Source organism: Dromiciops gliroides, chromosome 1, assembly GCF_019393635.1.
Source record: "Dromiciops gliroides isolate mDroGli1 chromosome 1, mDroGli1.pri, whole genome shotgun sequence".
NCBI classification, from domain to species: Eukaryota; Metazoa; Chordata; class Mammalia; order Microbiotheria; family Microbiotheriidae; genus Dromiciops; species Dromiciops gliroides.
The window spans coordinates 631,084,248-631,099,140 of NC_057861.1; the positions used below are offsets into that span (position 1 = coordinate 631,084,248).

A 14,893-nucleotide genomic window follows, 5' to 3' on the forward strand; every position below is an offset into this window, starting at 1 on the left:
TGGGGTGGGCGGGAGCAGAGAGGGGGCTGTTAAAGATTCCCTCCCACCGGAGGGAGGTGGCTCCGGGGTTCGGGGCGGCCCGCCGAGTGACTATGGGCTCTGAGGCTCTGATAGGCGGCCGCGGCGCCCAATAGACTAGCGGCAGGCGGCTCCCCTCCGTGAGGGGGGGGTGGGAGCGGGAACCAGAGCTGGTCTGCAGTACGAGAGGAGTTTTGCTGCCGCCGCCGCTGCTGCCCCTGCCGCTAAGGCTGCCACAACCACTATCACCGCCGCAGCCGCTGCCGACATGTTCCAGGGGCGGGAGAATGAGGGCGGCAAGCCAAGCTCCAGGTGCGGCGGGCCGCGCGACCGGGCCGCGGGAGAGGCTGAGCCGAGGCGAGGCGGCGCCCGACCGGCCAGCCGCCCACCCGGCCCGGGCCACGTTGAGGAAGGAAGCGAGGGGGGCGGGGCAGGCTGGCCGGGGGTGTGGGGGGCCGAGAGTGGGGTGCTCGAGCAGAGGGAGGGTTCTCGTGAGCTGAGGCCGGGGCGGGAAGGGGGGGATGGGGAGGCACCCTTGGGGGTCCGGAGGAGGGAACAATTGGGGGCGGAGGGAGGGGAACAATTGGAGTGAGGGTGGGGGAAGTGGGGGAGGGGAGAGCGGGTTAGGGGAGGACGCAGAGTTCGGAGCTTCTCTGCGGGGGAACGGGAGCTAGGTGGGTACGGAGGGGAGGGGGTGTGGCAGCAGAGGTGTGAGTGAGGAGCCACATCCGGGCGGCGAGGAGGAGAAGGGATGGGATGGGGTTTGGGGCATGTTGAGGGGCGTTTGGTATTGTGAGAAGACTGGGTCAGGGAGAGAGCCAGCGGGTGCCGAGGGTCTTCGAGGAGTTACTAAGCAGGGGGGTCTCCACTTAATTCCTGCCCTCTCGTAGGCTGTATGTGCTCGGGGTGGCGGCGGGGGTGGGGGTCGTGCTCTGTGAAATGATGCCCCACTCCGTGAACAGGCCTTCTTCACTTGGGTCCTTGTTCCCACTTCCTGTTGCCTGCGGAGCTGGGTGGGTAATGAGATTGCCCTAGGTGCAGAGGACTTTTACACCTTTCGTGTCGTGTACCCCTTTAGCCGTGTAGACCGAGGGTGTCTCAGGATAATATTACGAAAAGATGCATAAGATTACAAAGGAAACTAATTATAGTGAAATACTATTACAAGGTGGTGTTTTTTATTTAATCACGCGATCCAGCTTAAGAACTGCTTTACACCCTAGCGATGTATGCACCCTTAAATATTATTTAAACTGTGAGTTTCAGAAGCAGATTGAGTCAACAGGTCAACTTTGGGCCATTTGGTTTAGAGAGTACAACAGTGGTGATTCTCTCATGAGTACCTTAGAAGTGACGGCATTTTTTTAACTGCCCAGCCTGGGTTTCCTGGTATTTAATTGATTTTCTTGCTGAAATTAAGTATACAGGCCATGTGACCTAAAGAATAGGATGTTGAATGGGACTTGTCTAGCATAGCACAATAAATATAACAACTCTAAGATCACTTTCATTATGCTTTAGCAAAGTGGTTTTTAAAATTTCCACCTATTAATTATACAAATGAAAAGCCCAAGGTAAACATAAACTAGAAGAATCTTTGTTGAGGCCAGAAAATTTCCCAGGCAGAACACTGAGCTGAATATGCAGGGTTGTGGAAGTTTAGGGAAGAGTTGTGGTGCCAGGAGTCTTGGAAACAAAGACAATGTTTGTGTACCAGTAGTGCTTAGGTGGCTTATGACTAAGCTCTTATTACTCTTTTGTAGTTTCTCTCTTCATTTATGTGGTGTGGGCACATCTGTATAATCATCAATTTAATTTGCATTGCATTTACCCAGATGCTTTTGAGTGCATAAATCTCATTTGTTAGTTCATTTTACCCATTTTGCCATTTTCCTGAATATATAGGAGATGCCCTTATCAGATATGTCCCATCACTTTGATTTTTGATCCAAAAAATAAAAATCTTTTACAACACCATTTGAGGGCAGCTAGGTGGCACAATAGATAGAGCACTGTCCCTGGTTTCAGGAGGACCTGAGTTCAAATATGGCCTCAGACACTTGACACTTACTAGCTGTGCGACCCTGGGCAAGTCACTTAACCCCAATTGCCTCACCAAAAAACAAAAAAACAAACAAAACACCATTTGCTGTAGTTTTAGAGATAAAAAATTAAGTTGGTGTTGGTATCACCTCAAGAAGTCATCTGGAGCTTTGTAATGGCTGAATTGTTTCATAAATTTGCAATTATTCAGCTCAAATCTTGAAATATTTTTGACTCTGTATCTCCAGTGTACTGAGATTTTCTTTGCCCTGAGCATAGTACACTAAAGAAAGGAGTAGGGGCAGCTAGGTGGCGAAGTGGATAGAGCACCAGCCCTGGAGTCAGGAGTACCTGAGTTCAAATCCGGCCTTGGACACTTAACACTTACCAGCTGTGTGACCCTGGGTAAGTCACTTAACCCCAATTGCCTCACTTAAGAAAAAAAGAAAGAAAAAAAAAAGAAAGGAGTATATTTCACACTTTTGGTGGCTTTGTTTCATTTTATTTTGCAAAAGGAAAATGCCCTTAGTTCAGTTGCAGGAAAAGGCAAACCAGGATTTTTCTGTTGATTTATAATTTGGAGCAGAAAAGTGTCCCTCCCAAATCGTGATTGTTCTAGCTGAATGGTGATGTCAAAACTTCTTTAAGTCATTTTTGTAGATATTTGAGACTGGAATGTTTATACCCTCTTTTTTTTTTTTTTTGGTGAGGCAGTTGGGGTTAAGTGACTTGCCCAGGGTCACACAGCTAGTAGGTGTTAAGCATCTGAGGCCAGATTTGAACTTAGGTCCTCCTGACTTCAGGTCCTCCTGACTTCAGGGCTGGTGCTCTATCCACTGCACCACGTAGCTGCCACTATACCCTCTTAACAATGAAATGAGTCAGAGAATTTTTTTCTTCCTTTAGGCACTTACCTCTTAATTTTCATTAACACTGCTTGTCATCCTTTGTTTTTTCTAAAGGATCATGTTGCTTAAAGGGATTCTAAAAATTTTTGTGTGGCATAATGCTAGAGCCATAATTATTCATCAAATATTTCTTTCTTTTTTTTTTTTTTGTGAGACAATTGGGGTTGAGTGACTTGCCCAGGGTCACACAGCTAGTAAGTGTCAAGTGTCTGAGGCCATATTTGAACTCAGGTCCTCCTGAATCCAGGGCCAGTGTTCTAGCCACTGCACCACCTAGCTGCCCCTCAAATCTTTCTTAAAGCTATAAAATTTATATTTTAAAGAATATGGTTTGTGCTACCAGCACAGAGAGGGAAACAGTTTTCAGTCCACACTCCAGCTTAAAGTTTTCTCCCCAGATGTTGGAAGATACTTGTGGAATGACATGTATTGGTAAATTTTCTCATTATGGGTTAGTTTTGGGTTGTTTTTACTCATCCGTTTTTGCTTTATAATTTGAATGGCATTTTTTCATTTATTTTAAATATTTTATTTTTTTTTAATAAATTTCTTGATTGTGTGTCTCTAATGTACTGAGATCTTTTTGCCCTGTAGCGTAGTAGATTAAAGGAGTACATTTCACACTTCTAGTGGCATTGTTTCATTTTGTTTTGCAAAAGGAAAATGCCCTCAGTTTAGTTGCATAGTTTTTAAAGTAATGTATGAGTGAAAACAAAATAGCAAGTGTTTCAGTCTTTTACATAAATTTAGAGAGCTTCTTAGCCCATGAAAATCTTTTATCACCTTTGGATCATAGGATCACAATGGAGATCTGATGGTAAATCGTGTAGGATTAGGACCCTGAAAAGTTAAAAGAACAGTTGCTATGGATTTTATATTTTATTTAAGTTTCTATTTAGCTCCATAGGCTGATTTGAGAACCAGAATTATCTGCTTGTACTAGGTTGCAGGAATTCTGTAATTATATAACACTATAACATTATATATGTGTGTGCGTATTTAAGCATAGAACTTAAATTATAGGTACTTTTGCCTATTTGACTGAGTTGGCTTCTAACTTTCTAGGCATTAGGAATTGACCAAGGATTTTTGAAGCTCAGCATATTTAGGATAATAATCTGTAGCTGAAACATTCTTTTATTTGTCTTTCAGCATTCCTTTTTTTGTAACTCAATTTACTTTTTCTACAATGTTAATTTATTTTATATGACCCAAAAGTTTAAAATATGAGAGGAGAGTCTTTATAAACATCCATATAATTGAAGTCAGGCACATACACCATTACTAGACTTGATAACAATAAATTGATGTTTCCTTTCCTTTAAAATTTCTTACTCTCCGTTCATGAAGTGAGCAAATATTTCTTTGAATGGTAGCTTTTCCTTATTTTCGAAATGTTAGAGAATGGAACTTATGCTACTGTAACTTATTTATCCTTCGGAGAAGTTAATGTAATAATAACATATCTCTCTATCTATCTATCTATCTTTTACATATATTACCTCATATACTTCTTAGCAGCCTTGTGATAGAAGCAGGAGGTCATATTGTATAATCAGAAACTAAGATTCATACAAGTTACGTAACTTGTCCAGGCATTCAGTCAATAAGTCAAATAAGTACTGTCTGTGTTCCAGATACTTTACTAAACACTAGAGATACAAAGACAGGTAAAAAGACAATCCCTACCCTCATAGTCTAATGGGGGAGAGAAAACATGCAAACAACTGTGTACTAAAACAAGTTTTATACAGCATAAATAGTAAGTAATCAACAGAGGGAAAGTAAGATATCACAGCATATGACTGGAAAGTTGTCTTCTAGCCATCTTAGGGGAAGCATTTCTTGAATTACTGGAATTTTAATGCTTTTCAGTAATTAAGGGGGAGAGATAACTTCGTAGGAAGTGGTGGGTTACTCCTATAATCAAGAAAAATTTTGAAGAGCTAAAGGAAGTTTTAGAGGATTAGTCTAGAGGGAGATATAGAAGCATCATATAAATTGGATTTGATGTGAAAGGCAATGGGAAACCATTAGAATTGATGAACAAGTCAGATGGTCCACCTAGTGGGTAAATATAGTGTGACTTTAACTCCTGATTTTTAGTATTGTTTGAAAAACGAGAGAATTGAAAGTGAAGGGAATTATAAAAGATTGCAGTGACTAGCTTGAGAAGAAAGTGCCTGAAGAGTTATTTGGTTATAGAGATGAATAAGTAGGATTACTAACTTAATTGTTAATTTTACAAATGGCCTCAATTAATTACAAATCACTGAAACCAAACCTGATGTTCTTTATATAGTGAAATAGTGTCAAGTTCAATTTAGCTTGGTTGATTTAAATACCCTTTAGAAAGAGAACTGTCTGGGCCTAGGAATGTTAGACTTGCTGCAACTAGCCAAGGAAAATACATAAACTCTGGTTAAAACTAGAACTGTAGTGACGTATAAATGTTTGTTAGTTTCAAAATAACATCCACCAAAGTACTTTGTATCTTGTAAGCCTTTTTTATAACAGGAAATTCGATCAAACAAAAAGTGTCCCCATCCTCTTATACCCCCTTTCCCCATCCCCTAATGCCCCCAACAAATCCTTCTCCAGGAAATGATAACTGCTGAATTGTAAACTTCAGCTTATGCTCTTGCCTGTTCTTTCACTCAAGCAGTCAGGGATACATTGGCATCATTTCAAAAACCCTGGCACTACCAGCTGTTGTACTTGGCTTCTATAGTGTTTACTGACTGACCCATGTGTATTGTCAAGTTGTGGTGTCTGGCAACCTTATCTCCTCTTTGCAAAGAAATGAGTCTGCTGTGTTATGTATCCTTGCTCTACAGATGATCTGAAAACTTTCTATTTCTTTGAATTATAGTAAATTAGCTTCTTTTCTGCTGTTTTGTAAACACAGCTAGCAAGGATATTTGAGAGGGAAAGTGGGATTTCTTATTCAGTTTTTGTCAACTGCTAGACTGAGAGAAAAAAAACTATTGTACTGACCTAGTTCCTTAAAGTTATAATAAATGTGAAACAAGTTCTAAATTTTACCCATATATGTTGAGTTATTCTAAATATCACGTGAGGGATTTAAAACCACAATTGGCAAAAAAGAGCACTGGATTTAGGAGTCATAGGAACTAGGTTCCAGTTTTGGCTCTGCTAACTAACTGGGTGACCTTCAGGACTTGGTCAGCAAGCATATAAAAGGCAAAAACCAATCTCTAGCCTCAAGCATGGTATATCCTAATGGGAGGAGACAGCATGTGAATAACTAGGTAAAGAGGAACATTCAGGATATATAGAGAAGAAGGTACCTGAAAACCTAGAAGGGAAGGAGAGTTGTGACATGGAGTGAGTCTTGAGGGAAGCCAGGGAAATCAAGGGATGAGGGTGAGGATGCAGAACATTCCAAATAAAGGACACAGCTGTTGTAAAGGCCAAGAAGATGAGAGATAGAATGTTATCTTTGAGAAACTACAAGTAGACCAAAGTAGCTGTCAAGTTTTGGGAGGGGTCATATTTAAGAAGGCTAAAAAAGGTAGGAAGGGAGCAGGTTAAGAAGAACTTTAAATGGCAAACAGTTTATGTTTGATCCTGAGGTCATAAGAAGCCATTGGAGTTATTTGATCAGGGGCTGGTTGACATGATCAAAGTTTTTTCTCTTGGGGGGCAGCTAGGTGGCTCCCTGGATTCAGGAGAATCTGAGTTCAAATCTGACCTGACACTTGATGCTTATTAGCTGTGTGACCCTGGGCAAGTCACTTAACCCTCACCTCCCCCCATCGAATAGATTAGGGAGGGAGGATTCTTTAGTCAGGAAGACCAGGTTGAAAACTATCACTATAATCCAGGAGAGGTGTAACTCATGTTTCTTCTCTGTATCCAGGGTAATGAAACCCCCTGGAGGAGACTCAAGCAATCTCTTTGGAACTCCAGAAGAAGTTATTCCTTCAAATAGACCAAATAGAATGGCATCTAATATCTTTGGAGCATCTGAGGAACCTCAGAATACACCCAAAAGGTCAAATCCTCCAGGTAAGGATTCTCTTTTCATCTCTCATCTTTTTTTTTGTTTGTTTTGTTTTGTTTTGTTTTGCAGGGCAATGAGGGTTAGGTGACTTGCCCAGGGTCACACAGCTAGTAAGTGTCAAGTGTCTGAGGCCAGATTTGAACTCAGGTACTCCTGAATCCAGAGCCAGTGCTCTATCCACTGTGCCACTTAGCTGCCCCCTCTCATCTTCTTTTTATAATCCCCCACCTGACCCCACCCCAGCTACTTCCCTTTTCACTGACTCCTTTGCTAGCATTTTCTTTTTTTTTCCTTTAAAAATTTGGTTTTCCCATATAGGACAGGTCTTATGTTTCAGGTTACTCAGGAAGAAAGGTCTCACTCACTTTGTTTCTTATTCCTTCTTTGGCCTGGGAGCTCAGAAATCTGGTCTTCTTGAATACCTACTGATGAAGAACAAAAGGCCTGGGAGAAATCTTTATCTTACTTGTATTATCCCAGTGCCTAGATGCTTGGAGTATTAGTCACCCCAAAGTGTTTCCCAATATCCAGAAATTAGAACTTTTCCACTGTTAGAGATTTGAGAGGTGGGGCCTGGGAATGAGTTAGATAATATAACATATCAAGTAGAACCAGTACTAGAAACCCCTCTAAAACTGTGCCTAGACTCTTTCTTTGAGAACATGAAATTAAAGATTCAGTGGACTGAAGGTAGTTTTGGAAAATAGGTTTTGAAAAGGCTATGTGTTTCTGCCTTGTGTTCTTGAATAGGGTTCATGTTTTTGTTGTTCTCCAGCACTAAAGCACTCATGAATGTAGAAATTTAGTAGTACCAGGACTAGCCTTACAGACTGTTTATATGAAAAGATCACAGAATAGTACATTTCATTGAAGACTGAAACAAAATTTAAACTATTTCAGGGTGAATGTACAAGCTCATTTAACATGGATTTGACAGGATTGTTGTTAGGTGCACTCCCCAGAGACTTTTCTGAGTTGCTTTGGGAGGCAGAGTAGCTAACAGTCCTTGTGACACAAAATTCAATAAAAAACACAAGTTGTGATACAGAAAGGTCTCAGTTGTAGCAGGGTTCTGTGTCTTAACAGTACAGCTTCAGCTTCATAGCATGGGAAAAATGAAGGTAGGAATCATTGTGCCTAAGGATTGAAAAATTTTGTACTTTGTTCATATGTAGAAGATTTAATTGTAGCCAGGGCTTTCTACAAATTTATTAAAGTACCCCTTTGAATTTTTTTCCCTGTAGATTTTCCTTTGATAGTAATTCCTGGTAAAATGCCAAACCTACCTCCAAAAACAGATGACTTTGGAACTTAGTTACCATTTCTTCAAGGCATTAAAGTTGGGTTCCCTCTCCTTGACTGTGGGATTACAGTCTTATCTCTTATTCCTGTTCAGTACCCTGCCTCTATAATGCAGCATCTAAATCCTCACACTCAGAGAATATGCTTTATATTTTAGGACACAACATGTAAAGTGAGGCACATTACAGGTACAGAATCTAGTTTGGAGAAACAATATATTTCTTGTTTTTACCCTTCATTTCCAGACCAGGTAGATTTGTTCTCTTTGTCTCTTGGTCTCTGAGGAAGCAGGGTCCTTTGTGACTAAATGAAAAGTACAGTTCCCTGGGGTTCAAACTAGATTCCACAACCAGACAGTTCCTAATTTTCCTTAGCTAGTTCTATATCTTCCCTGAATTCTATACCCAGAAATTTCTTTGTTTTTTCTATATTTCTGCCCTTTCCTTCCTCCCAACCTGCTGAATTCTATTTTTGCTTTGTTTCTTTTCCTGTGAGTTCAGAATGATAGACGGAAGTAGCTAAATTTACATTTATAAAACTTAATTCATGTGAGAATGATCATGTACCTTTTGGTTGTAGATGACTCAAAGATGTCTCTTTGAGCCCCATTTTCTGCTTCAAACTATAAACTCCCCATTATCTTGTGATCTTTGGAATGGGGATAATAACAATTTTACTTTCTACCTCAGAAACTGCTTTTGAGTAAAGAAAGCACTTTGCAACTATAAAACACCATTTAAACACAAGCTGTTCTGATGTGATTAATTCTACAGGAGGCAAAGTCAGTGATAGCTTTGCTAAGTCCCACAGCCTGTGATAAATTGACTTAAACTTTATTTAGGTTCTTTATTCCAGTTTGTCTGTGGTGGGTAGGGCATATAGTCAAGGAGGAGTCTCAAGCCTTATTCTTTCTTTCTGTCTGGTTGCTACTTTCTGTTTGTCGTCACAATTATCTCTTAGCAGCATCCTTTGACACAAAAAAGTCATTTCTCAGAAGACCACAGGGTCTCTGCAATCTCTAGAATAAAATGCAAACTACTCTGCTTAACATTTAAAGCCTGGATTCCACTTACTGGCTCACTGCTATTATTCATTGCTCTCTTTTTTGCCCTCTATAATCTAGCCAAACAAGCTTTTTTGCCATTCCTTGTATATAAGAATTCACCCTCCGTCTTTATCCTTTGGCACAGTCTATTCTTGCCTGGAACTCACTCTCTCTTCACCTTCACCTCTAGAGTTGTAGTTTGGTATTTGGTACCTTAGAATCATCCTCACTCCACTTCAGAAGTCATAATACCTCTTTGACTGAGACTGTTTTCTGAAATGTTCAGTTACATAGGACATAACCAGATAAGTTACACTGATAGTCTGAAAAGGTTGAAGTAGTAATGGAAAGAGCACCAGACTGAGTCAGGAATTTTGGGTGTGTCTCAACTTCCAGTACTACTGTGACCTTGTCTCTTTGAGCCCCATTTTCTACTTCAAACTATAAACTGCCCATTATCTTGTGATCTTTGGAATGGGGATAGTAATGGTTTTGCTTTCTACCTCAGAAACTGCATTTGAGTAAAGAAAGCACTTTGCAGCTATAAAATGCCATTTAAACACAAGCTGTTCTGATGTGATTAATTCTGCAGGAGGCAAAGGAAGTGGTATCTTTGAAGAGCCTACTCCTGTGCAGGCTCGATATCGTTTGAATCCCCCTGGTGGGAAGACCAGTGACATCTTTGGGTCTCCAGTCACCATTACTGCGCCCTTAGCCCACCCAAACAAGCCCAAGGTATGAACTTCTTGCATTCAGATAGCTAGGGCTGGAGCCAAAAAATAGTTTCTACCAATAGATTCATTAAGGAGCTCCCAGACATGGAGGATTGAGCTATTGGGAAGCAAAAAGTTTAATATTTTCCTGGATGCAGCTGTCAGTTGTATAAAGTTGTACATCCTCCATCATTAGTCATCTGTCTTTTGATACCAAAGAAAGAATCTTTAAACAACAAGTCTCTAAAAAGAATTCTTAGTAGAATCTTAACTTTGACCACAGAGAGTATGAGCCTCAAAATACCGTCGATCTTTTCGTTCTAACTGTAGTCAGAAAGTTTTAACAGATAAAAATTGAACTTGCAGTAGAAAAAGTCATTTCTGAAAACATAAAATTATAGCAACTTTTTTCTTTCCACCCACCCTATAGCCTAAGAACTCCTTCTCTATGCTCCTTGTATTATAGTTGTTTCTTAAAGAAAGGCCAACCTGAGTACTAGCTATTTGAAGTAGGGAGTAATATGAGCCACATAGTTTTACTATAAAACCCAAAACTAAGCCTGTTCCCCATTAAGTTGCTGGTAGTGATGGGTCCTTGTACCTCAGTATTTTATACTGAGAGATCATCTTGGACATCTAGTCTTTGAAAATGAAAATGACTTTTACCTTTGAAGATGCTGATTGAATTGATGTATATGGCCTTCCTATAGTGACAGCCAAGTCATTGAAGTCAGTGCTAGCTTTGCTAAGTTTCACAGCCTGTGATAAATTGACTTAGACTTCATTTAGGTTCTTTATTCCAGTTTGTCTGTGGTAGGTAGGGCAACTAGAACTCTGAGACAATTTTATAGAAACCTAGTGAAAGTCCTGGATGTTTACAAATTATTTTCCTTAGTACATTCCTACATAGCTTATCCAGCCAACAAGATGTATTCTGAGTGGCTAGGGCAACAAGCTCACTGCCATTTCCAAAGTTGGTTGTTGCCTGGGCAGTCTTTACATCTTTGTGACTTGACAGCCCAAAAATGGCCTGTGACAAAATAGAATGGAACTTGCAAAAAGGAGCCAGGTCAGCATTATAGATAGTAAATTGTAATGAGAGAGAAAATTTGAGTTCCCATATCCCTGATGGAAAAATCCCTACTGATGTGCTTCACTAGTTCTACTTTTCGTAGCTGTGTGATGGGTAAAGCAGATTGGTATGAATGTGTGTGGAATAAGCAGAATTAAGGAGAAACATAATAGTTCCTGCCTGGCTTTGAAGAAAAGACTATATGGGTCTCTGGGTGAAGTCTTGACATGACTTTACTTGCCTTATTGCAGGATCATATTGTCTTATGTGAAGGTGAGGACACAAAATCGCAACTTAGAGGTGAGATAATTTCTGTTCCTTCTCTCTTATAAAGGTGCATGCAATACACATTTATACTGTTTTCTAGTGTTTCCGTTCAGTGGTTTTATATTATTATATTGTTGTTATTCTTATTATCATTGTTATTGTTATGCCTTTTTGGCATCATAGCAGGGGAAGGATAACCCTAGCCAAAGATGTTAGGATTAGTTAGAACCTTCATGAGGATGCCATCTGGGCAGATGAGCTGGGCTTATTGCCCTTAAAAGCACCCTCACTGCCATACATGACTCTGGGTATATGCCTTGAGCATGAAAGAAACTGTTCCTCTGTTTCTACCAAGTCATTAGACTCAAAGAAGTGGTCTGTTTAGAGTAGAAAGCTGTTACAGGCAAGATTTTATCAAGTACCTTCAACTCAAAAATCACCAGGATAGGTAAATGTTTGCAGAAGTATCTGGGGGGACATCACTTTAAATTAACTTCCGTAAATAAACTTCCTGATTATTCTAGTTTATCTATTCCTTAGAGATGAATAAGATGCCAGGAAAGTACTTTGAGCAGCTCCAAAAAGGGGAAATGTAGTAGCCCAAGATAGTATTGGGAAATGCCTGCTGCTGTCTTGCGTTATTGTTCCCTCTTATCTTCCGCTCTATGCCAGACCTCTTGAAATAATTATTCTCACTGGTGTCAAGTCTGAATTCTTGAATTCTGTATATAAGTATTTAATTCACTGTGTTAATGATGTTTTGACCTTGTTACACAGCTACAGAGAATACACAATCTTCAAAAGAAGAACATGATGAGAAATGTGATAAAGGAAAGGAGGAACGAGCCAAGGAAACTGAGTCTAAACTCAAGATCGACAACCATGAGCCCAGGTTGGGCCCCAGGCCTCGATCACACAACAAAGTCCTCAACCCACCGGGTGGCAAATCCAGCATCTCTTTCTACTAAAGGAAACTACTACCAACATCTTCAGAGTAGAAACTCTTCTGTTAGGGTGTCAAGGTTTATAGTTTCTAATTAGTACAAGTTGGGGTGGGGCAGGGGAGGGGAGGGGTTGATGATTATGTAAAGATTTTCATGTAGCTTGCTGCTCAAACTTGTCTTCTAGAAACAGCTGGGGCTACACGGGACCAGGAGACACAGAGCCTTTCAGGGAATAGACAAAACAAATGTTATGGGAGGCAAGAAGGATTCCCCAGGTTTTCATCCCAGAATTAATTCCAAATATGAGAGAATCTTTGATGGAGTGAAAGAAAATGGGGAAAGAGTAGGATCTTCATAGGTACTAGGAACATTCGTGATTTGGTAGGCAAAAAGCATGGTCCTGCAGCAGAAGCCATTGGCAGTGTCACTAGGGGACTAAAAATCCATGTGAATAATATGTTGGACAGCTGCCCAAGGAATGCTCCTCCTCCCTTGTCTGGTAAGGGATACAAGTTGTGTGTCAGAAGGGTAATAGATCACTTAGCTCACAGAGCCCTTAAATTATAGAGTGATGATACAGGACCTTTATCTTTTATGGGGACACTATTAATATCTAAGAAAACGGGTATTAAATCTATTCTGTGTCCTTCTGTTTGCCTCCATGATGCATCGTTCAGCAGATATCCTATGAGGCTTTTTGACCTTGTCCAACAAAGCCAGGGGAAGACTCACTAAGCTGCAACTTGAAAGGGGTATTGGACTTGATTTGACTTCTGCAAGTGCTTATCAGTCGAAACCAATTTTCCTTTTCCCTTGTTTGTAGACCTATTCTTATGGCAGAGTTTTGCACCCATATCTTCCAGGGGCATCTGTGACTTCTGTCATCTAGAAGAAGCCCTTAGCTCAAAAGGCCTGCCTTACATAAGAGAGTAAAGTGAAATAATATTTCTCCCTGCCATTCTCATAAGCCTTAAATGCCTTTGCCTCTGCCGTTCACTAGTGGTGTGACATACTACTTTCACAAACACAATTCTTTTCTAAAGAGGGTAAGTGGGGCCTTCCAATCTTTTTAAAAGGCCTTTTAACCTAATTCTTTTGGATATTTTGGTTATTCATATTTTTCTAAGACTTTTTTTTATTGTAATCATTTAATGAGGAGGAGAGCAAATCACTGAGACCCTTCAGTTCTTCATAATAAACATTTGGACAATATTTAAAGAGCCATTTTTAATGCTGTTCAAATACCGGCTTCACAAACTGCTGATGACTTTGAACCATTTATGACACCTTAATTACATAGGTACACTAAAGAGTAAGCAAAGCCTCAAAATTCCCTTGTATGAGTGATTACTAATTTTGGGGCATCTATGCAGTCTTCTGCTCAGTGAATCTGGAAAATTTAGATTTGGAAATTAACTAGACTGGTAACATAATATCCCTGGATAAAATAGTAGTTTTTCAAGTGAAAATAATGGGCTACCATTTTCTTGAAACTATTCTAATCATATTTAACTATAGAATCATGTCCCTTTGATCCATTTAGGGAAATGTTCCTCAGTCAGACTAAGTAACACTATTTTACAATTCCATAACTTGCATTAGTTACACAGTGAGCACCAAATTCTACTCAGAATATTTAGCAAACTGACACCTTGTATTAATTAATATGTACCCATTGTCCTCAATACTTAAGTGCCTGTAGGAAATTGCTATGAAACACTTCTTACTTGGCAAATTAAGGGGAACTGGCATAAGAGATTTGTTAGCCAAAGATTTTACTTCCTGAGGATTCTCTGATGATTTTGGAAATTTCTTTATAGCCAAGATAAGCTTGCTGTTTCCTATTAGCCTGTAAAGTACCCAATTTAACCCAGGGGCTGTGTTCTAAGATTTTGGAATTTAGTTGTTTGAAACTAGGAAATCATTTTTATATAAAAATAATGTTGTAAATGGTGATTAAATTCTTAGACTGGATCACAGAAGTCTACTTAACCCAGAATGTGGCTGAACTATGGAACCTAACCCCCATTTATAACAGTGTATCTATGGGAAAACACATTTTGGATGCTAGGTTATGGTAGCAAAAACATACCTCATTAGCCACATCCCTAGCAATAATAACTCCCCTTTTCCACCTGAATTCTGAAGCTCTAAGGCATTAGTGGTGAATCCTAGAGTAAGAATTCCAGCAGAACAGGGTTGTGAGTGATGGGGATGGAGTATCCAGTGGGGAAAATGAGCACAAGAATTATTCTAAATAGCAGCAGTGAGATAATGTTTTCCCTCACCTTGTCTCCTGATGTATCTTACTGCTGTAGAACCTGAAACTGAGTGTAGAGGAGCTCTAGAAGGGTGGGGAATGAAATTAGACCATGAGAATGGGATTGGCTAGCAGGAAGAAGTGTCAGTGCATCTGTGTTCATTTATACGTAAAGGAGATATATATGTCTGGCATTTGTTGGAACTGCCTGTATTTAGAAGATCCACACACTCTTAGCATCCTCTCAGTCTCTTCTAAAATGAATTAAGTTAATTGTCTTTGTATTTTTTATCA

General features: G+C 40.0%; 1 protein-coding gene across 1 annotated transcript; it reads left to right on the top strand.

The window, feature by feature from the left end:
- Positions 1 to 198: 198 nt before the first annotated feature.
- Positions 199 to 12,443, top strand: JPT2 (Jupiter microtubule associated homolog 2). Its single transcript, XM_043977334.1, has 5 exons — positions 199 to 330; positions 6,853 to 7,001; positions 9,936 to 10,078; positions 11,380 to 11,428; positions 12,173 to 12,443. Exons 1-5 carry the CDS (start codon positions 287 to 289, stop codon positions 12,361 to 12,363), a joined length of 576 nt encoding a protein of 191 aa, XP_043833269.1. The 5' UTR covers positions 199 to 286; the 3' UTR covers positions 12,364 to 12,443.
- Positions 12,444 to 14,893: the final 2,450 nt, after the last annotated feature.

What these genes read in the sequence shown, in the direction of transcription:
- JPT2 (XM_043977334.1), top strand. Translation starts at nt 287, where the DNA reads ATGTTCCAGGGGCGGGAGAATGAGGGCGGCAAGCCAAGCTCCAG. An exon ending in GGCGGCAAGCCAAGCTCCAG is followed by an intron (nt 331 to 6,852) that starts GTGCGGCGGGCC and finishes CTCTGTATCCAG; the next exon opens with GGTAATGAAACCCCCTGGAG. An exon ending in CAAAAGGTCAAATCCTCCAG is followed by an intron (nt 7,002 to 9,935) that starts GTAAGGATTCTC and finishes TTAATTCTGCAG; the next exon opens with GAGGCAAAGGAAGTGGTATC.